At 38.7% G+C, this 25,052-nt stretch overlaps 3 protein-coding genes across 8 annotated transcripts; 2 read left to right on the forward strand and 1 right to left on the reverse strand.

Moving 5' to 3' along the window:
- Positions 1-283: 283 nt before the first annotated feature.
- Positions 284-8,256, forward strand: rnf167 (ring finger protein 167). Of its 5 annotated transcripts, none has more exons than XM_004563876.2 (10): positions 284-361; positions 3,003-3,133; positions 3,252-3,329; positions 3,422-3,559; positions 3,632-3,719; positions 3,842-3,932; positions 4,415-4,520; positions 5,082-5,175; positions 5,352-5,432; positions 5,617-8,256. In XM_004563876.2, exons 2-10 carry the CDS (start codon positions 3,029-3,031, stop codon positions 6,027-6,029), a joined length of 1,194 nt encoding a protein of 397 aa, XP_004563933.1. In that variant the 5' UTR covers positions 284-361; positions 3,003-3,028; the 3' UTR covers positions 6,030-8,256. The 5 variants fall into 5 exon arrangements, with proteins under 5 accessions (XP_004563933.1, XP_004563935.1, XP_004563934.1 ...); XM_004563878.2 differs by having other exon boundaries at positions 291-356; XM_004563877.2 differs by having other exon boundaries at positions 313-382.
- A 5,264-nt stretch (positions 8,257-13,520) lies between these two features.
- Positions 13,521-21,252, forward strand: srrt (serrate RNA effector molecule homolog (Arabidopsis)). 2 transcript variants are annotated; one of them, XM_012922677.4, is made up of 20 exons: positions 13,521-13,653; positions 14,506-14,624; positions 14,842-14,970; positions 15,052-15,198; positions 15,346-15,534; positions 17,220-17,389; positions 17,560-17,741; positions 17,814-17,921; positions 18,012-18,168; positions 18,281-18,429; positions 18,534-18,595; positions 18,698-18,776; positions 18,899-19,090; positions 19,180-19,350; positions 19,480-19,633; positions 19,926-20,119; positions 20,306-20,462; positions 20,569-20,661; positions 20,762-20,875; positions 20,992-21,252. In XM_012922677.4, exons 1-19 carry the CDS (start codon positions 13,549-13,551, stop codon positions 20,866-20,868), a joined length of 2,664 nt encoding a protein of 887 aa, XP_012778131.2. In that variant the 5' UTR covers positions 13,521-13,548; the 3' UTR covers positions 20,869-20,875; positions 20,992-21,252. The 2 variants fall into 2 exon arrangements, with proteins under 2 accessions (XP_012778131.2, XP_012778130.2); XM_012922676.4 differs by having other exon boundaries at positions 20,762-20,864.
- Positions 21,253-21,353: 101 nt separating this feature from the next.
- On the reverse strand, positions 21,354-24,589 carry mogat3b (monoacylglycerol O-acyltransferase 3b). The gene is made up of 8 exons (XM_004563879.2): positions 24,518-24,589; positions 23,988-24,078; positions 23,731-23,838; positions 23,331-23,401; positions 22,737-22,941; positions 22,262-22,436; positions 22,003-22,187; positions 21,354-21,919 (listed from the first exon to the last, which is right to left on the reverse strand). Exons 2-8 carry the CDS (start codon positions 24,067-24,069, stop codon positions 21,765-21,767), a joined length of 981 nt encoding a protein of 326 aa, XP_004563936.1. The 5' UTR covers positions 24,070-24,078; positions 24,518-24,589; the 3' UTR covers positions 21,354-21,764.
- Between the last annotated feature and the right edge of the window lie 463 nt (positions 24,590-25,052).

The raw sequence follows: 25,052 nt of genomic DNA on the forward strand, positions 1-25,052 counted from the left end.
ACACTGAGAGCAAAGATAAAAACTTAGCCCGATTACTATATTTGGCCAATAAAGCTGATTCTGACTTCCAGCAACTTTTTTCATTTATTATCACACTCAGGAATTTAGTTTCATGCACTCGTTCTATGTTGAAATCTTATATTTGTACTTGAAATTGATTTTTGTTTTCATTTTACTGTAACCAAAGGTTTTAAACACTCAATAGAGCTTGCAAAACTCCTGTCTACTGTTTCACACTCCAGTCCAATAGGTGGCGGTACAGCAGCTGAACGCTGGTCTGCCAACCACCAACAGAACCTAGACTACGAGCGAGGAAGACACCGAAGAAGAAGCAATAACAAACAAACCTAGCAGCTGTAAGGTAACACAACTTGGTGGAAGTGTATGTTGTCTTTATTCGACGTATCATCGGTTTTTGTTTTGTTAGTTCTCTATAAAACGTTGTGAATGGGCTGCGCAATAGATATATGAGTATCTGTTACGAAGACATCGTAGCTGTTATCTAACGTCAGCTAATACTAGCCAGACGGCAACTAACGTTTAGTTAATTCTCGCTGTGTTTGTCGTTTTGTCGTGGAAATATTAACTCTTTAGAGATAATTGGGGAGTATAAAAGCAAAATAAGTGTTATATATTAAAAAAACACGGTTATATGTGAGAATCTCAGGTGAGGTCACAAACCTCCCACTGCACTTATTAGCGGAATACTGAGGTATGTCCTTCCCACACTATAAACACATGAGATAATGTTACTTGTGCTTTGGTCAGAGTTAAGGAGAAACTGACCTTAACTGTATGCTAATCGCATTTCAGCTAGTCAGTCTACTTTGACCTTTGACCTAACTGCATAGTTAAGTCATGAGTTTTATTGTTGCGACAGAGCCTATGCAAAGATACCAGGCTAACTTCCTGTAAACAACAAAAGCGACAAAAAGTTGCTACATTCCTGTTTTGTTAGAAAGACAGGAGACAGTATAATTGATGTAAATATGTAAAAATTGTGTATGTTTCTGTGTCTTGTGTACTGTTTGTTTGTATATGTGTCTTTCTTGCTGCTGTTACACCCAAATTTCCCCTTGTGGGACAATTAAAGGATCATTCTATTCTATTCTATTCTATTCTATATGGGTTAAATGGCTAACTAGTGACACAAACCATATGTGGCCTTTGGGGAATGTTACTATCTTGCTAAAAAGAATCTCACTTGTTTTACCTCATCCTAGCGAGCGTGTTGTCGTTTAAAATCTCTTTTTCTTGAAGGTATGCGTATACATGTACGTGCATTCAGATTCCGCATTGTTGAGTACACTTTGAGTCAACTGGCTTGTTTTCATCTGTACCAGTATAAGGGCCTTGAATGTATACTGTGCGTATTCATACTTTTCCATGTAAAAGGGTGTTTATTTGTGGGTGATATGTGGAGAATATGTAGATGTAGTCTACTTCAGATCCGTGGTTCTTCTGATTTGCATGTGAGTGGTAAATCACAAAGCTTCCAAACAACTGGTTAGATTACTTATCTGTGTTAAAGTGATAAAAAGTGGAGTGTCAACAAAGCAAACCTCTGGAAACTGCAAACAGTCAGTGAACTTAAGTGTTTTATGTAAACATGCTCCTTTGCTTGTGAAAATGCCAATTAGCTTGGGTTAAAAGAAGTCAAATGAGGACAACAACATGGCAATAACCTCCAAAAGTACTTGTCTTGCTACTCCATAACAATCTAGTTCGTGTAAATGCGTGATGGTGGGTTACTTCATTCTTTGTTGATGAATCAGGTTACAGATTTACTTAGATTGAACTATTTGAATTTGCATAATAAGGCATCACATAGATTTCTGTGGTGAATCTTTGCAGAGCCTGCGACGTAACCTACATGATGGCTGCCAGCTTTTATGCTTGTGCGTGGTGCGTCATGTGTTAATTATCACATTTTATGTGCGGTGCCATCCAGTAGAAACAAATAAAATTCTGGCACTTTTTTCCCCTCCTCTTTCTCCATTCTTTGTTCTGGTCAGTTTTTTTTTTTTCTTTTTGTTTTTTTTTCCAGGGCAAAAATATTCGCTCCTCTAGTTTTTCCACTTTGCTCATTCTATCACGCCCATCCCAACAATGTCAGCAATCTCCCTTGTGGAATTTGCTGACATTTGAGAGAATTATTGTCTAAAGGTGAAGAAAGATGCCCAACGGATTTACTTTACCAAATGGACCATCCCAGCCTTACCGTATTGGTCTATTTGATTCACCTTTTATTGTTTATTTTATTTTCACTTGCTAAATACGGGACAGACTTGACTGGGGAAAAGAAAGGGGAGAAAAAATGAGGGAAAGAAAAACAGCGGGGAAGAGGGACGGGGATAAAGGGCAAAGGGCAAAAAATAAACAAAATAAGCAGACAAAAAATACATATATCGATCACCTGTTGAGAAAGAAAAAAGAGAAAACAAGCAGAAGAAAAAAAAAGAGCAACATAATAAACAACATCACGATGATCTATGGGAATATCACAGTAAATACTAAACATTATTGTGCAGCACGTAAGATCGACAGCGCACAGTGTGCTTTGAGGTAGGAGCCAAAAAGGGTGTAGTTTGTGTGTGTGAGCACCCGTGTGTACACCTGTGAGCATGAGTGCGCTTGTATTTAAAAGGTTCCTTCATGTAATGATCTGCTAGAGGATGTTGGGAGCCACAGTCCTTATATTAATGCTGTAACTACTTGTCCTCATATCTAGATCATGATTGTTATTCTCTGAAATAAAATAAAAACTGTTGAAAAGGTAGCCAGAAATGCACAGGAGGAATCATCAGTACTGAACAGGCCAATCACAATAGCTGGAGGCTGTGCACACCCAACTACAATATTTGTAGGGAGGTGCCCGTCAGATGATGGGGTAGGTCACTTTGTTGGGTTTCAGAAGGGATTGTGGTTACAATGTAGCTATGGTGTAGATTTCCTGCTGAAGCATAAATCTCTAGTTCAACATGACTACTTCTTTTTTATAGATTAGTTCAACTGTAAGTAACCAAGGATGGTGCAGCTTGGCTGTCGGTGCATGGGAACTCGACTGAGTGTGCTTATACTGGTTTTCTGCAGCATACTGCTCCCCTTGCCTACAGATGCCTATATATATGCTGTAAGTAGAATTGGAGTTTTAAATCATATAATTTGGTAACCTTTGTTTGGAAAGATGAGCCTCAGACTCTTATGAAACTTTTGCCTGTTCTCATAGTGTTTGTATATTGTATTTACAGCATTATAGCAATATTACCAAAACATTTGATGACCGCATTGCTTTGTTTGGATCTGCACTTCCAAAGGATGGAATAATGGTGAGAACTGAGTGTTGAAGGAGGAGTACAGATGGTAAAATGCAGGTCGATTTCTTTTATAATGATGCTTTTTTTTTTTCTTTGTATCTTAGGGAGTTTTGGTTGCCTCTCATCCAGCTAATGCTTGCACAACAATAGACCCTCCCCCACCACTGCCCCCATCTTTTAATGCCACAACTACCAAATTTGTTGTTCTCATCAAACGTTATGACTGTAACTTTGATATAAAGGTAAGCAGAGTTTAACACTGAATATTTGTTGTCTGAGAAGCACACTGCTCTAATGTAAGGAACTTGTTTCAGGTTTTAAATGCACAGCAAGCTGGATACGATGCCGCAATCGTTCACAACATTTATTCAGAAATTCTGCTCAATATGAACTACAGCAATGGTAATTATTTGTGCTATTATAAACATGGGAAAACAAATATTACAAATATAAATATTTGCTATTGTACTGTCCTACTGTGTGTGTCTGATTCCTGTTGTTTTGTATTTTTTTTTCTTTTTCAGAAACTATTGCAGAACAGATTAATATTCCCTCTGTATTCGCCAGCTACTATGCCTCGCACATTCTTAGGAATTACATAATTCCGGAACAGGGGTAAGGAAGAACAATACCAGTAATATTAAACATAAACTGTAGATTAAACCAACTTTTTATTGTCAGCATTAGATTTGTACCAATCTGGAAACCATTTGGCTTGGCTGCTGATTTAGCTTCTCAGGCAAAGGCCAGTTTTCAGACTTTCCACTGTAGCGAGCTTATATCTTTGTCTGTTATCATGTCACGTGACTAATGCAGGTAAATAAGAAAGAGAATTCTGTTAATCAAATTGCATCTGTGATTGTCAAATGCTTTTGAGATTGAATTTCTGCAAAGTTTTCGCTCTTTTGCTCTGCAACCTCAAACACTGTTGGTCCACAGACCTTAGATTGCAAAGGGAAACCAGAAGGTTTCCAGTACAGACACTTTGCCTACAGAATTTACATATGGAAATGTATAACCTGTAGGCAGATCTGTTTATATGTATTAGGTTTGCAGAAACAAACATATTTCTACTTTTTTCTTTTCTTGACTTGTAGGGCGTATGTGATTCTCAAGCCAGACTTTCCTTTTCCGCTTTCCTACTACCTTATTCCCTTCACCGGAGTAGTGTGCCTGATCATTCTTGTGATGTCTGTTGTTTTCGTAAGTATATGCATGAATTGATCTTTTCTGGGTTGTTTATACAATAACACATGATGAAAGTAGACCAGAGGTAGTAGAGGCTTTTTGTGTTATAAAAGAGTGACCTAACTGTAGCTCAACATATCTCTGTGTGTTTATTCTAATCCAGCTTCTTAGTATCTAATGATAGTTGTCAAACATGAACACAAAGAACAAACCCAGTGATGTCTATTAGGCAGCTTTTATTAAACTTACAGAAATGAATCTGGTTATTTTCCACTTGCGTAATGTCACCTTCACTTTATCGGTCTCGCCTCTCTGCTCAGCTTAGCTTAATGTGTGGCAAAGTGAGGGGCAGATGAAGAAGAGCACACATGAATAGAGCCTGCCACAAACGCATCAGAGGAGAGAAACGACCCTTTTTGTAATAATGAGTACATGAGCATTAAGCAGTTCTCCCCCATTTATTTATTTGTTATTTCTTAGGGAGGCAGGCCATGAGGGTTAAGGGAAGTGTTGAGACGCCACTGTAAATCTTTTTTCCATCGATAAAACTGAGCTTTTTTTTTTTCCATATTTCAGATTACACGATGTGTACAATACAGAAAAAGGCTGAGAAAAAATCGTTTGTCCAAGGAACAGCTGAAACGCATTCCAATACACAAGTTCAGTAAAGGTAACCATTTTTGCTGTTATTATAATAAATAATTTTTTTAAATATTAAGAAGTGACGGTAAATTTGAAGGCTGCGTTTTATTTTTTTAATCATTTGGGAAGACTTTTACGTGCGTTGAGAGTTACATGCCTGTTTATGTCTAATGATGTGAGCTGGTAACATTCAGTCTCTTTCAGGGGATGACTATGATGTGTGTGCAATATGTCTGGATGAGTATGAAGAAGGGGACAAGTTGCGTGTTTTGCCTTGTTCACATGGTAAATATCTGATATTCTGTGTTGATGAGGCACTGAACTTTTTTTTTAAGTGCTCAATCATCTAATCCCATCCTATTTTCTAAAATATGAATTTTTTTATCTTTTAAAAACTCTTGTTTAGTATTTTAATCGTCATCCTCTGGTAGGTTTTTCATAAGTTCCTCAAAATGTTTTTGATTTTCAGCCTATCACTGCAAATGCGTAGACCCGTGGCTCACACAGACCAAGAAGACGTGTCCAGTGTGCAAACAGCGCGTTACCCGCAACAACCCTGAGCAGTCCGAGTCTGAGTCTGAGACAGAAACTGGAGGACGTGGAGAGGAAGAAGGACCAGAAGGTGACGCAGACTCGGAGCGCACTCCTCTGCTTCGACCCTCCAACCCGGGGTCACCCACAGGAAGCCCAGGGGCCTACTCAGCCACCACCACCACAACTACCGCCCAGTGCCTCACCTCCCCTGCACACTGCAACTCACCCATCCTAGGTTATGAAGGTTGCTACTCACCGGTGGAGGACACAGACTCAGAATGTGATGACACAGGAGAGGGCAGGCACCACTCTGACGATGACACAGCTCAGCTCATTGGTAGGGACTGAGAGGAGATCTGATGGCCAGAAATTAGCTACAATGAGATTATTTAGTTTGACCAGAAGGACAAAAAAAGTTTCTATCCTCATACGTATTGTTATTGGGAAAAAAAAAATTAAATTGTTTTCAGATTTGTGGCAAGCTTGACAGTTAGTTAGTTCACTGATTTAGTGCTGATTGTTAAAAATCTGTCACCCAATAACCAGTGGAGTTCTTTCAAGTGTCATAACAAATGCAGAACCTGCGGTTGGTCAGTTTTACCAAGTGCAATGTTGAGCATAAACCACTGAAATCCACACATTTACTGTAGTCCATTAGCTTTCAAGCATGATGTCCGCTGTAACTGGATCACTAGTGCAGTACAAAATGTCCAGATCACTTACCGATTCCCTTTTAGGCAAGAGTGAAATGTCCATAGATGACGTCTTCGTGGCCAAAGTTGTGCAAAAATGGGATGGGATCTTACCTTGTGCAAGGTTCTGTTTAGGATTAGTATAGAGTATGAAGGATTTATGTTGTCTTAAAATTAATCATTCCTGTCTTTTATTTTTTTTCTAACAAGGATAATGGGGTAATATTTGTCTTCTTTTTATATTGTAATACCCCCAGTTCTGTTTTCACACATTTTAACTTTGCATCCAAGTTTTCTGAAATATGAGAAGTTAATATTGAATTAAGTCACAGTAAAATATAGGAGATATGTAACGTTACTGCTGCTTTTACATTGTTAATACTCTGCGGTTGTGGACAGTTTAAGGAAACTATTTTTTAGCTTTATACAGTTTGTTGATCAAACTCAGGTTTACACTCCAATAAATTGTTGGTGGCGATAAGAATAAGGTAATGGGGTTGTGGTCTTGTAAAGTGTTTTAGCGTTTTTCCTCGAATCTGTTTAAATGTATGTAATTAAGTTTTTTCTTCTTTCATTTTTTTTTTGTTTTTATTTTTTATACAACAAAATAGAAAAGAAAAAATTGTAGAACAATAATGTGAGAAACTGGGACACAGGTGGTGGTTTTAGGAAAAGCAGAGCATTGCCTTCTACTGGCCTTCATCTACATGTCTGTGTTAAATGTCTGGAAATTGAACAAGATTGATTGACTCTCCACCCACACTGCTCTTATCGAGCTGTCTTTAAGACTGCTCTTATTCATCAGTGTGAACATCTGTCGGTGTGTTTTTCTTGGGCGATTGTGGCTCAAGAGTTGGGAGTTCGCCTTGTAATCGGAAGGTTGCCGGTTCGAGCCCCGGCTTGGACAGTCTCGGTCGTTGTGTCCTTGGGCAAGACACTTCACCCGTTGCCTACTGGTGGTGGTCAGAGGGCCCGGTGGCGCCAGTGTCCGGCAGCTTCGTCTCTGTCAGTGCGCCCCAGGGTGGCTGTGGCTACAATGTAGCTGCCATCACCAGTGTGTGAATGTGTGTGTGAATGGGTGGATGACTGGATATGTAAAGCGCTTTGGGGTCCTTAGGGACTAGTAAAGCGCTATATAAATACAGGCCATTTTTTTTAAATAATCAAAAATAAATTGCTTTCCACATGTTTGGCTCCTGTAACGATAACGTAAGCTCGCATAGTCATGCTTGATTTGCACCTGAAAGCCGAGCAGCTGTGGTTTGATTCTCCACTTTCTGAGATGAACTTGGTGAGGTCTTTGCCCTTGATGTTTTTCAAAGAGACGTACAGCTGGAAACCTTTTAAATCTGTTTCTGAATGAATAGGGCTGTCATATCAATACATTCCTTCATTACTGACTAAAAGACTCGACACTTCTAAGATCTCTTTGGGACTTGTTTGCAATAGTCTGTATTGTAAAATATAGAAACTCCTCCTTTTTACAAAATACTTAAACTATCTTTTGTACTGTACTTTTTTTTTTTTTTTTGCTCTTTATGTCTCAGTTTTAGAGACTGTTCACCGAAACACTCAAACATTATAATGCCCACTCATTTTTTCATTCTTTGTTCTTTGTTTTTTAGACTGTGCCTAGGTTATCAGACTTAAATAATAAATGTATAGTGTCAAGTGTAATTCCATGTGTAAAGCAGGATTGGGAATCTTTCAGATGTTGAAACACTATCCGTGAAAAGCTGCAATAAAGATCTTGTTTGTGGAAGGGTTAATGATATTAAAGTAGGACTGTGTTACTGTTCGTTTAAATGAGAACACTTAAGTAGATCTTCCTTACAAATGGTTATTGATGTGATCATTTTATTAATAAAGCCACTTGAAAAGTTTTGACTTTGTTACTTTGTTATTAGAACACCTGCTATCTTTTATAAATATTTGCAATATAGTAAGGTCAGTAATGTATTATAATAATATTTAAACCATGCTTTTATCAGCTGAGCTGTTCTCATCTGACGTTTTCGTTAGTTACTCTTCTGGTTCTCAGTCTCCTTCTAGTCCTCCAGAAGGGGGAAAATATACCCCCACCTCACTGTTTGTTTGTTTTTTAAAGTTAATCATTAAAAATAATGTTTTACTAATGATCCAAGTTGAATTTAAGTGAAAAAAACAGCATTATTAAACATATTTTTCCTATATAGTAAATATTAATCAGCTTCCTTTCCTCCATGTTTTCCCAAAGTTACTCATTTTTGTCCTCCTGCAGAGTCTGTGCTCATGGTCAGCTGATGCAACTTTAGTCAAGAGAGCAGCAGAGCTGACATTTCTTGGTGCAAATTACATCTGAAGATGCATCTGCTGATTTCTTAAAGGCGCTCTTTGACTGGAGCATGGAGAGGAGTAGAACCTTAATTGACGTTACTTCCCTGGGTTTTTTGCATAATTACACTGAAAACCACCCCGATGCATTTCAGATTAAACAGTTAAGATGTGATTCAAGTGCAGACTTTTTGCTGGTTTTGCAAAACTACTTCATTAACACCCACAGTCCCCTGTTTTCAGAGGCTCAAACGTAATTGGACAACGCAACATAATGTTAAGCATAAGCATGCTGTATTGGCTTTAGGTCGGGTGACTGATGTGGCCTTTGGCGAATATCCCATTTTAGCAAACTGTTGTTTTTGTGGTTTGCTTTGTGTTGTTATCCATTTGCACTGCGTAGCATCGTCTGATCAGTTTTACAGCATTTCGCTAAATCTGGGCAGAGGGTACAGCTCTGAACACTTCACAGTCCATCCTGCTCCTTCTATCAGCAGTCCCATCATCAGCACACACAATTTATATAGTCCCTCTGGCACCTCATGCCATAACACTGCCTCCATCATGTTTGACAGATGTTGTGGTTAGCCGTGGCTCATTAGCTCTTTCTTTCTTCCTTTCTCATAATTCTGTCTTTCTATCATCCTCGTTTAATCTAACAAAAGGTTTTTTTACTATTATTTTATTTATATTATTTCACTAGAATTTCATCTCCTTTAGATGTTTTTTGTTTTGTTTCTTGGTTACATATTGCGATCTCTTTGTTCAAACTATGGAAATAATGCTAAAAAAAAAGAAGCTAAAATACAAGTTCAACACTTTGAAGCAATTTAAAATATTATATATGTTTTGTTTGTCACGAAATAACAAGGAACAGGCCTCACCTGGCTATAAAACAGGTGTGTCATTATCCAACAAATGATGGCTGTAAGTCTATGCTCCAACTGGGAAAGATGATTCTGGTTCGACTAAACACTGCCTCAAATAAAATTGCCTGAAATGCCTGATGAGTTTCAGTTTTATGCGGCTGGTTTGGGTTTATTGAATTTAAGATCTGAAAAAGTCCAAATAGTTTTAACAACAGATCAGAGATGTTATAGAACAGATGTAGAAAAAAAACTTACAGAAAACGATGACATTTAAGAAGTAGTTTATTAGATCTCACACTATTGTCTGTGAAGGTTCTCAGTCATCCAGGTCATCGTAGTCAAAGGAGCTTGCAAAGAAAAGCGTCTGGACTTCTTTAAGTTGCTTGAAGACGTTTCACCTCTCATCCGAGAAGCTTCTTCAGTTCTAAGGTCAAATGGTGGAGAGTCCCAGATATAAACCTAGAGATCCCTTCCCAGACGCCTTAACGCCCACTCACATCCTGGGCCATCTGACCTCAGGAATTCGCATGATAAGGTGGGGCCAGGTTTCACAATGAACGCACCCGAAACTCTGGCTGATTGGGACCCACGCCCAGTTTCCCACCTTGGCTCAGGCGATTAGAGGATCATCAGGGGGTCCTTTTGTCCCTCTGTGGGGGGTCACTCCCACTAGGTTTATATCTGGGACTCTCCACCATTTGACCTTAGAACTGAAGAAGCTTCTCGGATGAGAGGTGAAACGTCTTCAAGCAACTTAAAGAAGTCCAGACGCTTTTCTTTGCAAGCTCCTTTGATCTCACACTATTGCGTTTTACTTTCACTAGACAGTGAACCTCCAAATATATCCTTTCTTTGTGCTTTTCTTTGTTCGTCCTTTGAACCTTAACTGGTGCCTCATGTAGTCCAGGATAGCAAGTGGAGTGGAGATGATGTGCAGGTGATAAGGACTCCCCAGAAAAGCCTGTGAACATGTGAATAGTAAAAACTGTTATTTTCTCTTTTATTTCTACAATATTATTATGATTATTGTTAGGATAATAAAAGCATTGCCTGACAATACACTGATAATAATATTATCAATTAAAGAATTAATTAAAGCTGCTTATGGAAGGAGTGCAGGGCATCTAGGATATAACCAGAACCAGATCTAATAACTTACTTTCATCTGAGGTTAAAAAAAAGCTGTTTGCATTTTTTTGATAATTTCAAAAAACCTTTGAACCTTAAACCACTTTGTTTGTTTCATATCAACATAATTTGTAAAATAATATCAGATTAAATTATTTTAGAGGGAAGTTAAAACTCGCCCAAGGAATAATTCTGCTGAAATGAAAATTAAAGTAAATGCATATCACACTAGGGTGTAAGTTCTCTTGGTACAGTCAATAAATTACCTCTGGTTTTTATTTCTGTGATGAAAGTTAGCAAATAAAGTCACAAGAAAATGTACTTTACCTCATTGTCGTCCTGGGAGATCTTTCTGGAATCCAGAAGCATAATTAAAGTTAAGACTAACAGGAAAGATGATCTCAGCAAAGAGCAGCTTGATGGCATCTTTTCCAGAGAAAGTTCAGAGTTTTTAAGAGTTTTCGAGATTCTTTGCAGCAAATCCAAGCTTTTTTTTGCTGACGAAGAGTCTTGTAAAGGTTCTTCTGGTTTAGAGGAGAACTCTAAATGTGATGATGCTAACCTATGCATGGCTATCATGTATCCGGGGTATAAAAAGATTTATTCAGCTCAAATGTAAATTGGCTTTTCTTTAACACAGCAGGTGACATCATTAAAGGGACATGAAATACTGAAATTAACAAGGATTAAATGGCTTGAATTCATCGTATGCATAAAGCCCTAATGAATCAAGTCTTAATGAGTAACCATAAAACTGAAAGGTAGGGTACGGCTTATGTCTGGAATAAGCACATTAATAATGTAGATGATATATGATTCAACAATTAATTTTAAATTATAGAAACACTTCAAGGAACATGGTATTGATGAGTGTTCAATAGAAAATAAGGTAATCCCACAGCAATTTTACAGTCATACATTATGTCTTGTATACATTTTTCAATGGACTCATCTTGGATAAGAGTTATAGAACCCTAAAGACAGCAAATCCAGCAAAATGTATTGGATTTAATTTATTTCTTCTAATAGTATCCAGTCGTTTTCTTCATACACAGTCTCCTGTTTCCAGAGCTCAAAGGCAAGTGGACAATTCTCTAAAAGCAGTTTTATGGCCAAGTTGGACCTGTTCCCTTATTACGTCGTGGCAAATTTGTCAGATTAAATATAAACACTTGTTTCCAAGTGTTTGGCATTTGGTAGCTTTTCAAGAGGTTGATGCAGGTGAAGACACAGCAAAAGCTTGTTTTGCAAAACCAACATTCTGGTGAATTCTGATGAAGTTCTGGTCAGCTCAGCAACACCAAAGAGACCTGAAAGGCCATAGAAGACCACTAAAGCGGGGGGCATTGCCTTCAGGTTGCATGGTTTCAAAGACAATTTCTCTACTTTTAAGATTAGGCTTAAAACTTTCCTTTTTGATAAAAGAAAAAGGGCTGGATCAGGTGGACATGAATCCTCCCTTTAGTATGCCGCAATAGGTCTAGGCTGCTGGGGGCTTCCTGTAATGCACCGAGCGTTTCTTCCTCACTCACTTCTTTTCACTCGCTGTTATTGTTCATCTCTGGCTCTCTTCCACTGTGTGTCTTTTGTCTGGTCTTTCTCCCCTATATTTAAGGGGATATATTTATATCTATCCATTAAATTGAATTGAACTGAAGTGAATAGAGAGGGAAAACTATAAAAAATATTGAAGAAGTACTGATGTGTTATAATTTGTGTGTTATACGTAGAGAATGAGAATGAAAATTCTGATCTGAAAAAGGTGAGGGGATAAATATACATGTTTAAGACCTACGTTCCATTTATTATCCATATTTTCCAATGCATTTGCAGTGTTGGGTTTTCACTTTTATCTCCCTTTCTTGATTATTCCTCTTGTATATGTATTTTTGGTTTGGGTCTATGAAAACCATGGCTGGTGTGGGCTGAAATAATCTTTCCCTTTAAATTATGTGTAAACATACTATCAAAACAGAAGATTTTCTAAACGGTGTGAAAGATGGAAAACTAAGCGTTCTGGGGTGCAAACCTCCACCAAGTCAGTTCACTCTCTGGTCATAAAAATTATCTAGGAAAGGTAATAGATAATAGGTATAATAATAGGTAAATAACTGGAAATGAATAACTTGAACTTATTAAATAGCTTTTTACATTACTTTCTTTAAAGATATAACACATTTTAGGGTCAACTTGAAAGAAAGACAGATACGGAACGTAATAGTGAGCTCAAATATAAAATGTGATGCAAACTATAATGTGATGTTTAAAATCCTCATATACCAGTAGCATTTCCTAAATGTTACCAGTACAAACAAATGCAGTATAAAAGACATTTTATGAATGTTTGACTTTATTTGACCTTAAAGAAAATCCAAAGTAATGTAATATTTAGAATCCCCATATATCATTCCCTTTATGCCTATATGTGGTCAGTAGAAAGAATAGCAGTAAGAAACATATTTTTAAATAACTCTATATAGCATTATTATCCCGTTGACCTTCAGATCAATCTATTGACCTTGAAGATAAGGTCAAATGTGACATGATATTTTAAATCTTTCTATATGTTGACAACACACACTGCACTTTTAATAATCATAGTTTCTAAGTGATAAGGATTTTTGTCTATTTTTGACCAATAAATCATTAATTTGACCTTGAAGACCTTGGAGGATGTAAGCCAGATTTGAATGGTTTGGTCATGTGACCCCAGTATACACTCCTAAAAAGTTCGATCAAAAGTCATTCAAAACGTTTCGAGTTGTTGTGTTTACAACCAAAAAGAATGACACGCACGTAAACGCTACCTAGGCGGAGGTGATAAATTGTGGCTTACACTCCAAACCAGGTGGTGGCGCTAATTCCATGTTTAGTTGTTCACCAATTTCCAAGCGAAGAATAAGAAGACGTGAAGGCTACGGAGAAAGAGGGAGACGAACGAGATCACCATACCAACGAGTAATTGTTAAGGTATTATCGTAATTATTAACTTTTCCTCAGTTATATCAGTTGGTCTGTTATTTAGAATAAGACAGGTCTGTAGAATGAGACTGTAATTCAGTTTATTTCATTTAATTTTATTTCTTTCATTTTATTTTCAGCTAACACACAGCTAGCGTAGTGGCTAACGATACATGGCTGCATTATCGAGGGTCCTAACTCGCCCTAAAACACGAATTTACAGGTTTTGTTTCGACTGAAAGACTCAAACCTGTATCTCCGGATAGCTACTAATTTTGATCTTTCTTTTTGTTTGTTTTGTTTTGTTTTTTGTAAATTTTGTAAATCCCAGTCTGATGATATCAATGATCGCTATTATGCAAGACAAAAGAATTACTTTACGGCAAGTTACGCACGTCGTCTGTGACAGACTATCTGCATTTCCTTGTTCACGGTCCCCCTTGTTTGAATGACTGCCGTCACCAAAATCCTTTTGAATTAGAAGGTCAAATATTAATAGTCACTTGTTATAAGCACCGTCCCGGTCTCCATGTGGCAACCCCACATACTGAAGACAAAATAAAGGAAACTGTTTCCCTGGCTTATAATGAGAACAATATTCAACGAGAACAATCTTCATGGGGGGCATTTTGCTGACATGGTTTACTGACTTGTCACTTAAAAGGAAGATGCACATGTGTTTTGAGTTGTGTTACATCAGAGCAGTTTCTTCTTTTGAGATGTAAATCATAAACTTTCGCTTTGCACTTATCAGGTCTTAATATAAAAAGTAAAACCTTCCTTAAAACGATTCTGCTTGTAGCCATCTTAATAATAATCAATGGATACTACACGTGATCTGGATTTTCTTTCTTCGTGCAGATGGGAGACAGTGATGATGACCATGATCGCAGGAGAAGGGACAAATTCAGACGGGAGAGAAGTGACTATGACCGTTCAAGAGAGAGAGAGGACCGGCGCAGAGATGACTGGAATGACAGGTTAAAAAGAGAGATGCTATTGGGCACACGCCAGATTCAGTGAAACCTGATACAGCCAAATCATATTCAGATGAACAGCTAAATGCTAATAAATTGTAGCTCTTTGCTGCTCTTACACTGAGTAAAGTGGATATTAAAGATAGACTTGTGTGTTTCTTACCTTTTTTTTCTTTCCTCATGTTTTCTCTCCTTCCTCTGATTGTGATCATTGGTCCAGGGAGTGGGATAGAGGCAGGGAGCGGCGAAGTCGTGGAGAGTACAGGGATTATGATAGAGGTCGAAGGGAGAGATTTACCCCACCCAGACACGACATGAGTCCCCAGCAGAAACGCATGAGAAGAGACTGGTAGGATTTGCAATGTTACTATTGCACAATGTCTGTAACCATCTTTTATTTTACTTAAAGCCCCTTATCCGTTCCTGGCAGGGATGACCATGGTGGAGACCCCTACCGTGGTGGGTATGACTTGGGTTATGGTGGTGGAGGAGGGCCCAGCTATGGACCACCACAACATTGGGGCCATCCCGACATGCACCTCATGCAGCCTCATCAAGGCATCCCCATTCAGGCCAGGTAATTAATTTAAGTTCAGTTTTGAAGTTAAATGTTACTTTACATATCTTTAAAGATATTTTTAATGTTGTTACCTCAGATATGTCTTTTTGCCAACTAGCTTCTTGGCTAGTCAAAGCTCCATCCAACATATCTTTCTTTCATTAGGCTTGGTAACATCCACGACTTGGACTTAGGTCCTCCTCCTCCAATAATGAAGAGCTTTAAGGAGTTTCTGCTGTCCTTAGATGATTCTGTGGATGAGACTGAGGCCGTCAAACGCTACAATGAGTACAAGATCGACTTCCGGCGACAGCAGATGCAGGACTTCTTTTTGGCTCATAAAGATGAAGAGTGGTACGATCTCAGATGCCTTTACTACATAAGCCCTTATCAAGAATATAATTTTTTTATTATAGTCATAATATAATTATTGCATCGACAGATCCATTAGCATTACTTAAGCTGTTATTTTTTGTTGTCCTCACCAAATATAATTGGCTCTTTATTTCTTTATTGGCCTTTTCATCATTTTAGGTTTAATTGCTATTTAAAGGCAAATATAATAGGCTGAGCCTGGTCCTTTTGGTGGGTTTATCTTAGAATTCTATTCAAAAATTCAGATGATGTTTTTATTTGTAATTGATGGCTAATGAAATTGGTACATTAAAACAAGGTGCATGTATATGCCATCTCCGTTATGTTCTTGTTAAACTCTGGTGCTGTTAATGCACACAAATTAAAAGCAGTGGAAAGGCGTTTGGTATGACAGTTTCACCCAGTACGAGGACCAGGCACACACAGTTAATTTATAACTAATGACTGTTGCTATAGTACTTGTTGACAAAATAAGAAAATCAACCCAATTTCAACATTAGTTTATATTTGTTATAAATGTATTTTAGGAGTTTAATTTTTTTTTATCCATAAATATCCATAGCTCCTTAGGCAGGAATACAAATATTATCACTAGTCAAACATTGGGTATAGAAAAAAAAATCTAGGAAGTAATGTGTGTTAATTGTTTATTGTCACTCTCATGTAACGAAATTGTTTAAAGTCATCATTTGGTGCTTTGACCAAAACGTCTTTGTTCCTTGGGTTGATTGTCTTATTTGGAGTAACACAAGATTCGTAATTGTGTGCTGTCTGTTAATGCTTTGACACTTGTTTCACAGGTATCATGCAAAATTATTCTGTTTTGTCATAACCCATTTTCTTCCCTTCATTTCAACTACTACGTTGACGACGATTTTTTTCAAGATGAGAAAAAGTGGAGCTCATCCGCAAGAATCGGTCTTAGACAGACAGGGCATGCACTGCGCACAATGCAGTTGCTCTTAGACACACAGTAACAGGGATTTTAGATAGACAGCCATGTAGTCGTCCGCACACGGAATTTTTTTTTTTTCTTGTTTTATCCTTTTTCGACACAATTTTCTTTTTATATTCGGATCAAATCCCAAAACCGAATTTGTGTGCATACAGACACACCATTGGGGTGAAGTGGAGCGCACTTTCACAGAAGAGACCCCGCTCTCTGTATTTATTTGTTATTAAACTGGCAGAACAAAAGGTAACTGTAGTCCACTTAATGCTAACATTTTTAATGTGACATTTTGAATATGTAAATGTTTAATTTGATCATCTCTGTTGTTTTTTTCCTGCCTTTTTTTTCTTTCTTTTTTGGTGAGTTAATCTCAAATCTTCTAACATTGTTGAGTAATTGGCTATGAAGACCACAGTCAAAACATAGAATTACAGAAAATTATAATAACTAGGATATACTGAAGACAAATTAAAGTTTTGTCATATGCTAGATTGCTTATTGAATTGGAGTTGTTTAACATAAAAAAAACCCTATTCAGAATAAATGTTCTGTTAAAAATGTGATTAGAAGAAACTTAAGAAAAAAAGTGTAAAATACACAGATGTAACGTAGGCTTGTAATATTTATTTGTTCTCTAACTTTTGCTTCCCGCTCATCCCAACCCCCATCATTCTCTCCCCAATCTGTTGTGGACGCCCAACTCTGGACACAGGTTCCGATCCAAGTACCACCCTGATGAGGCCAGACGACTTAAGGCAGAGGCCCAGAGGGCTCTGCACAACCGCCTGAATGTGTTCATTTTCCTAATGGAGAACGGCTGGTTTGATAATGTCTCCCTGGACATTGAACAGACCCCAGCCATCATCAAAGTTTTGGATGCAGGTGAGGTCTCAAACAACTTAAAGAGCATTGTTAACCTGTGGAGTTTTCATTTGTGTCTACAATTAAGTCTGCTTTTACAATAAAAGCAAAAATGATCTGACCTAATTGCATGGATGGTACTTAGAAGAGTACTTCTATGGCTGAACCATAACGTTCTTTCTGCATTTCAGCTGTGATAAAAATGGAAGGGGGCACAGACCATGATCTTCGCATCTTGGATCTGCCATCTGAAGAGGAAGAAGACAGAGAGAAGTCAGCATCTATTTCCAGGGGCACTGAAGTTTCCAAGAGAGAAGACCTCAAAGCTTTGGGTAGTGACTGCAAACCAGTGGAGAAAGACAGAAATGAGAAGGTATGTGTGCTCTGTTAGACAGGCGGTAGACATTTCATGAGGCTCTGTTGATGACAATGAACTGTGGCACAGGAGGGTAGTGACTCAGCCAGCACAGAGAAAGCTGCCACAGCAGAAGGAGAGGATATGAAAGAGGAGGCAGAGAAAGAACCAGCAAAAGAAATTCCTGAACCTAAGAAAGTAAGTGTTCCTTCTGATACTGAATTAGTTCTTACCAAGAGAAAGAAATAAATTGAACTGGCCTGATTGTTTTTCAATTTGATTGTTTAGCCAAGAAGAAAGAGGAAGCGCAGCGGGGACAGCGATGATGAAGCCAGCGCCTCAGAGAGTGACTCGGACTCAGATTCAGACTCCAACTCTAACTGCTCTGACAAACCAGTGAAGAAGGAAGAGGAAGACAAGGATGAGGAGGAAGAGGAAGGTGAAGGTGAGAAATCATGCCTGTAGTGTCTGGTTATACATTTTCAGGAGTATAATATGTATCTTTCTGTAATTTAGCACTCATCAAATAAATCTCCCTTTCCTGTCTAATGATCCAGAGGAGAAACCCAAGGAGAACTCCGAGGAGGACAAGAAGGAAGAGAAAAAGCCCAAAGACGACTCTCCTAGACCACGGCCTCTCCACAGGACTTGCTCTCTGTTCATGAGAAGCATCGCTCCCACCATCTCCAAGGCTGAGATTATTGCTGTGAGTTGTATAAAAGAAGCATACCTATCAGATCCAGATCTTTAAGTGCACTAAACAGATACGTGTCCTGGTTTAAACTGAGCGTGGTTTCTTTTTCTTCTCAGCTGTGTCGACGTTACCCTGGGTTTCTGCGTGTTTGCTTGTCTGATCCCCATCCAGAGCGCAGGTATGAAAAATGAAAACTTGGCATTATTTGCTACACTAAAGTGTAAATGGTTGGATTAGTGTAGTCATTCATTACTTTGACATGAAACCTGCACCGTCTCAGGTTTTTCAGACGTTGCTGGGTGACATTTGACCGTAGCGTCAACATCAAAGAAGTCTGTTGGAACCTTCAGAACATTCGGGTAAGTGCACCAGTCATAAGTGTTGGCACTGCTATAACTTTGTGTTGCAGGTGGCTTTAGAGATGCAGAGATCGTTCAAATTTCAGCTGAGGCCTTTACCAGTCTGTTTTTACCCTTCACAGCTGCGAGACTGTGAACTGGCACCGGGGGTGAACAGGGATCTGGCTCGGAGGGTGCGTAATGTTAATGGCATTACTCAGCACAAGCAGATTCTCCGCAATGACATCAAGCTGGCTGCCAAGCTCATTCATGCCTTAGATGAGAAAGGGGAACTTTGGAGCAACAAGTCCCAGGAAGAAGGGCAGAGCAGTGAGGTATAGTACCTGTACCCATGCAATTTAACCGATTTTTCTCAAGTTATTTGACCATCATCATCATTTGTGGGTTTTTTTTATTTCCACAGTTGCCAGCGCAGAACCCCATCCTGAAGAATATTACCGATTACCTGATAGAGGAGGTCAGTGCTGAGGAGGAGGAGCTTCTGGGCTCCGGGAGTGGAATGGATTCTGAGGAGGGCATCAAGGAAGGAAACCCTGCAGAGATGACTGTTGAGAGGGATGACAAACTTGTCAAGGTCATTCCTTTACCACACTTAGAACAGTTTAAGATATAATATCCATCTGATCTTCTCTTTTAAAAGTGGGTTTCTCCATTTGTATCTTCACTGTGCTAGGCCTGTCAATTTTACCATGTGTTGTTTCAGGTTTTGGATCGTTTGGTCTTGTACCTCCGTGTTGTGCACTCAGTTGACTACTACAACACCTGTGAATACCCCAGTGAGGATGAAATGCCCAACCGATGCGGCATGATTCATGTACGTGGACCCATTCCTCCCAACCGCATCACACATGGAGAAGGTCAGTGTTCTTCCCTTTTCATGTTACGTGACACAAAAGAGACCTCTGGGATGAAAACGTAAATGTTGACTCAGCTGTAGTGAAAATGAATCTTCCAACATCCTGAAGTTGACGTGAATTTTAACTGTTGTGTTTGCTAGCTAAACATTTGCTGTGCTTAGACTATTTTGCCACCTATCATAAACAGTGCCAAATGTAGGCAATGCAGATTGCAAAAAAAAGTTTAAGTGAGGATTTTAAAGTTTTAGTGTTGATTCAGAATTTAATAAGATGACATCCCCTCATTCAACAGTGCAACAGTGGGAGAAAATGATGGAGGAGAAGTTGGCCCCCTTGTTTAGTTTAAAAGAAGTCTTGTCTGAAGAAGAGGGGGTGAAGATGGGCCGCAAGGACCCTGAAGAAGAAGTGGAGAAGTTTGTGTCTGCCAACACACAAGAACTGGGAAAAGATAAATGGCTCTGCCCTCTAAGTGGAAAGAAATTTAAGGTTGGAACTTGGAATGAATAGTATTCAGGACTGTACAGCATGACCACAGTCAATGCATTTTATTAAACACAAAGGAGATATACCAGTAGTTTTTGTTAGAAGTTCTGTTGTAATTTAAAAAAAATAATAATCAAGAATTATTTCTGTATATATTTTTTATTTTTTTTATTTCAAATCAAATTCAAGGGTCCAGAGTTTGTACGGAAGCACATCCTCAACAAACATGGGGATAAAATTGAAGAAGTGAAAAAGGAGGTTAGTTTCTTCAACAATTTCCTGATGGATGCCAAGAGGCCATCCCTGCCAGAGATGAAACTTCCTCCTCTTCCAGGCCCAAGCCAAGGTCGGTTTGAGATTTTTGTCTAGTAAACCCAGAACTACAAATATTCTTCAACAGAGATAAACAGAATAGTAAGAAAAAGATACACTGGGCCCGTTTCATCTCGCAGGTTTGCTCAGTCCCAGTATGCCGTTTCCTCCCCAAGGTCCTCAGGGTCCAATGGGCTTTGCACAGCCTCGTCCTCCTCTGATGGGCTACGGTGGTATGTTCTGAATTTACCCTTTTATACTAAAAATGAGAATGTGCTTTCCAGTCAAGTCGCAACACTTTTTCTTTTTTCAAATTAAAATCATTTTTTGAAGCTGGTGGGCCTCCTTATCCACCCAACCAATATGGTGGAGGCAGAGGCAACTATGACAACTTCCGCGGACAAGGTGAATACCTGGGTAAGCCGCGCAACATCAGGTGAGACCGCTGTACGTGTCTTTATTTTGCTACAAACATTTTCTTTTTTCTGCTAATGTGGAAGTTTGAAACTCCCTTTAAAAGATCGTTTCTACTGTTTTTCTGTTTGCATTGCCATCCATTGCAGAATGTCACGAGGTGACCCACGCAACATCATTGAGTACCGTGACCTGGATGCACCAGATGATATGGACTTCTTTTAGAAGGTTCACATTTTTTGCTCTTTACCAGTGTTGTGTTCTGCCTGCTTTTTGGAGTAATGAGATTATTTCTTTTCTTAAAAGGCTTGTTTTGTAATTATTGTGCAACCAGAACTGCTGTAAACAGATTCATTAATAAAGTTGTGATCAAATTACAGTAATAAGTATTAAATTACTTGTGAAGTCGATCTGATATAAAAAGAAGTAATCTGTGACAAAGCGCATCATAATTTTTTAGTGGATCTTAAATAATACACAGCTTTTTTTGGGGGGGGGGTACAGCTCAAAACAACACAATATCCAGTAAGATTTTTTTCTTTTGTTCATGAAAACTAGTGGGATTGTTTTAATAATGCAAACAAAAAAGGAAAAGTATGTCATGTTATGAGATAATAATTGAATCATTCCAAATATGTACAGCTTTCAGAAACACGTGAGAATATTTTTTTCAATATGTTGTTAAAATTATTGCCAAACATGATTAAACTAATAATCCTCCAGTGTTTTCCATACAAACAGCAGTGCCACATAAAGGCTTCACGTCATAATTATTTAAAACATGTGATGAGCAGTTTTAAATACAGGCACATTTTTATAGACTGATGATCACAGGAAACCTTCAATGTTAATATAGGTCCATCACGTCAGATCCATAGTGACTCCAAGTCGTATTTGGTGCAAACAGTTTATGTCAAAATATCTAAATTATCCGAAGCTCGTGATTTTCTGAAAGTCCGCAGCTGACCTTGTGTTCGTGGAATAATTTGGAAAGGGCCTGCATGTAAAGTCTGTGATAATGGTCGACTTCCTCGTCTGTGGGCGTGACACGCTTTGGCACTGAGATTGGACTTCCCACTGAAAAGAGTACAGTGTGAGAATAAAATGGGCTCAGTACATAAAAGTGGTATTGGCTATTTAAAGAATAATAAAATACCCACCAACAGTCGTGATTGGAGTCCTGTAGGGCATGAGAACAAAGCGCTCACCGACAAAGAGACACGGTGCAAAGCCCATGATTTTTTTAAACAAGTCCTGTAACCTGCGACACAGACTGCCCTCTGCGAAAATCACCTGCTGGTAGAGCTCATTCTCCCCGAATGAATAAACGGGCACCAGATCAACACTGTGGAAGGTCAGAGTTCAGGTTTCAGTGTTTTACATATTTGTATATTTTCTTTCTTAGTGTATAATTCTCACCCCAACTCAAGGGCCAGTCTGACAAATCCCTTTCTTTCCTTCATGACCACTGTGTTGAGTCCGTGAGAGGATGCCAGAGACTCGGCAGCGCCCCCTATCACAATTACCACTGCATTCCCTTTGCCGCTTTTTGAAAGGAGGTGGACCAGGCTTGGTTTGCTGACTGGGTAAAGTCCTTATCAGACAGAGTAAGAACAGAAGTAGTTCAGGTCAGGAGCATAACAGGGACTTTTTTGTTAAGCTGTAACATGCAGGTCTACACTGTCAACAGGCTTTCAAATTCAGTTAGCATCAGTAACATGTAGGTATTCTTTCTTCCATTTGCATTCCACAAAGTAAAATCACTTTTTTCTGCAGAACATGAACTGTATACTGTAGTATGATCAATAAACTGCTGTTTCGGCCTAATGCAAAATGCTTCTCGGACTAAGAAACGGAGTAGTTTAGTCCCCTTGCTAAAACATGCGATAAATACCTGCGCTCATGATGTACTCCCTAAAGAATGGTATCCTGAACAGGCCCGCCAGCATCGCCAGGCTGGCTCGCACGCCGGGAAATGCCTCAGCAAAGCCACAGCTCTCCGTGCTGAAGCAGGTAAAGGCTCCAGTACACATGATGCCATGTGGGTGAGAACCTAGGATGTAGTTTTTGTTTGGATTCAGCTCTGCTGTCTTGACCAGCTAAGAAAGAACATTGACACAAGAGGGTTAATGTTGGTGATCACGGATGTTGCTGCTGTTAAACAGCCATGCCCATTTTCACTCATCTGACTGAGGCAAAGATTAGACACTTGTTCTTGCAGGCTTTTGACTGCGTGCCCTGCGTGAGGGCCTCAAATATAATATGCTCTTTGTAAAGACTAATAACAGGATTTTAGGTTTCCAGTGCTTCAAGTGTGCACTGGAGTAAAAATGTATCTTTCCGTACCCCAAAAACATCCCAACATGGAATTCAGTTGGACATTTCATAGGGTTTGAGATTTTTGAAAATATTAGCTGTCCTGTACACAGTAAGCATCTGTGTGTTAGAAGCAAATAAACAGATCTAAAGATATTTACCCAAAACTTACTTTAACGGGAAAGTAGTCTCTCATGTGCTCCCATACCTTCCACTTTCTCACAGACATCGTTCTTCTGCCCCCTGATGGAGACATTGAAAACCTTAGAAACACTGAGTGTCCCAGTTTCACAGTGCACGTTAGCAAAGCTAAAGAGTATCCTGATGTGATCACTGGTATGCAAAAACTATACTAAATACTAAGAGTTATAAAAACAATGGTAAAACTAAAATAAAGCTATTTTTAAGCAGCAAACCCATTTAATGTAGCCAGTATACATGCATATACTGTAAATCATAATTTTTGAGTGTGCTGTTACACACTTTAAAAGGTAGGCCTTTTATTAGTGTATAAACTGCATATTTTGTTTTTTGTATCGTCATTATTTTCATGCATACTTGAATTTCTTTACCTCTTTCGGGTTTATGCCAGTCCATCACCAACCATACAAAGTAGAGAGCAGACAGCGGCCACAGAGAGGTAAACATAAGATACACCATCAGTATGATACAAGCCACTCCTGGAGATGGATGTTTTTCATGCCATGTCGACCAGCATTGGAGTTGGGAAGGAGCAAGAGATTTATTTTATGAGTTAATTAATAATGCAATTAATACACTGATGTTTGTTAGGAAATCATTAAAAAAGGATAGTATGGCAACTTCTTACCCAAGAGGAGAAAGCTTAGCACCCACTGCAGAACACTTATTGACTCTAAAAACTCCTTCAGCTGAGTTTTTTCTCGAGTCATTCTTGCAACCTGGAGGCCAAACCATCATTTTTCAGCTATCAATAACATTTTAATGCGGACTCTCATTTAGTAAAGGTCACGACTGTAATGAATAGTATAGCGTATGGCCTTTGAAACGACAAAAGTGGCTTTATCCAAGATCATAAAATTTTAAATAGATGACTTTATGACAGACAACCGATTTCATTGATGACCAGCACATAAGCATGTACTCTTAAACTTCATTTAGGGAAGAAAGAGGCTTGAAACCTTGGCAGACATGCAGGAGCCTGATCAAATGACTCGCTTATGAACAAGCTCACAGGCAAACTTACATGCTAGATTTTTTTTTAACCTGCTTAAAAGTTAAACTATTAGCAGCCCAGCCTAGTAATGCCGTAAAACAAGACCTAACCCTAACCAAAAGCAATTTTTATGCTGCAAAGTTCCATAAAATGTTGTATTTTACCTTAGTAGAGTTAATTCCAAAGTTAATTTGAATGGATGCAGATTCGTTGCTTCCCCGCAGATCAGCAATATGCACTTTGACCAGACCGTGTACAGCTGCTGATAACAACTCCACCCACCCAATACTTTGTGACACAAGTAACTTATGTCAGAGATAAACACAGCAAACGTTAATGGGATTTAATAAGATACTGCAGTTATTTAATCTTTGTACTTTTACATACAGTGATTTAATTTGATTTTGTCCTTTTTGTCTTTGGTGTGGTGATCATCAGGATTACATGTCAGTCTCTTTAGCTGGTGTTATTTCTAGGAATCGTCTCATGCAGCTTCACAGCCACTTCACTTGTAAATTACATAAAGCAGACTTCCCTATAAGTCTTCTCATGAGCTGATGCTGATTTTCCTGCTACTGTAAATGTCATGAATGTGTTTCTCTCCTAAATGTTGTTCTTGCTCACTGATTTACTGAGATCATTTCTACATGCCTGCCTGGTGATAAGGCTCTGCCCTGAAAGCTCAGCATTTCCTGCATG

This window comes from Maylandia zebra, linkage group LG10 (assembly GCF_041146795.1).
Source record: "Maylandia zebra isolate NMK-2024a linkage group LG10, Mzebra_GT3a, whole genome shotgun sequence".
Classification (NCBI taxonomy): domain Eukaryota; kingdom Metazoa; phylum Chordata; class Actinopteri; order Cichliformes; family Cichlidae; genus Maylandia; species Maylandia zebra.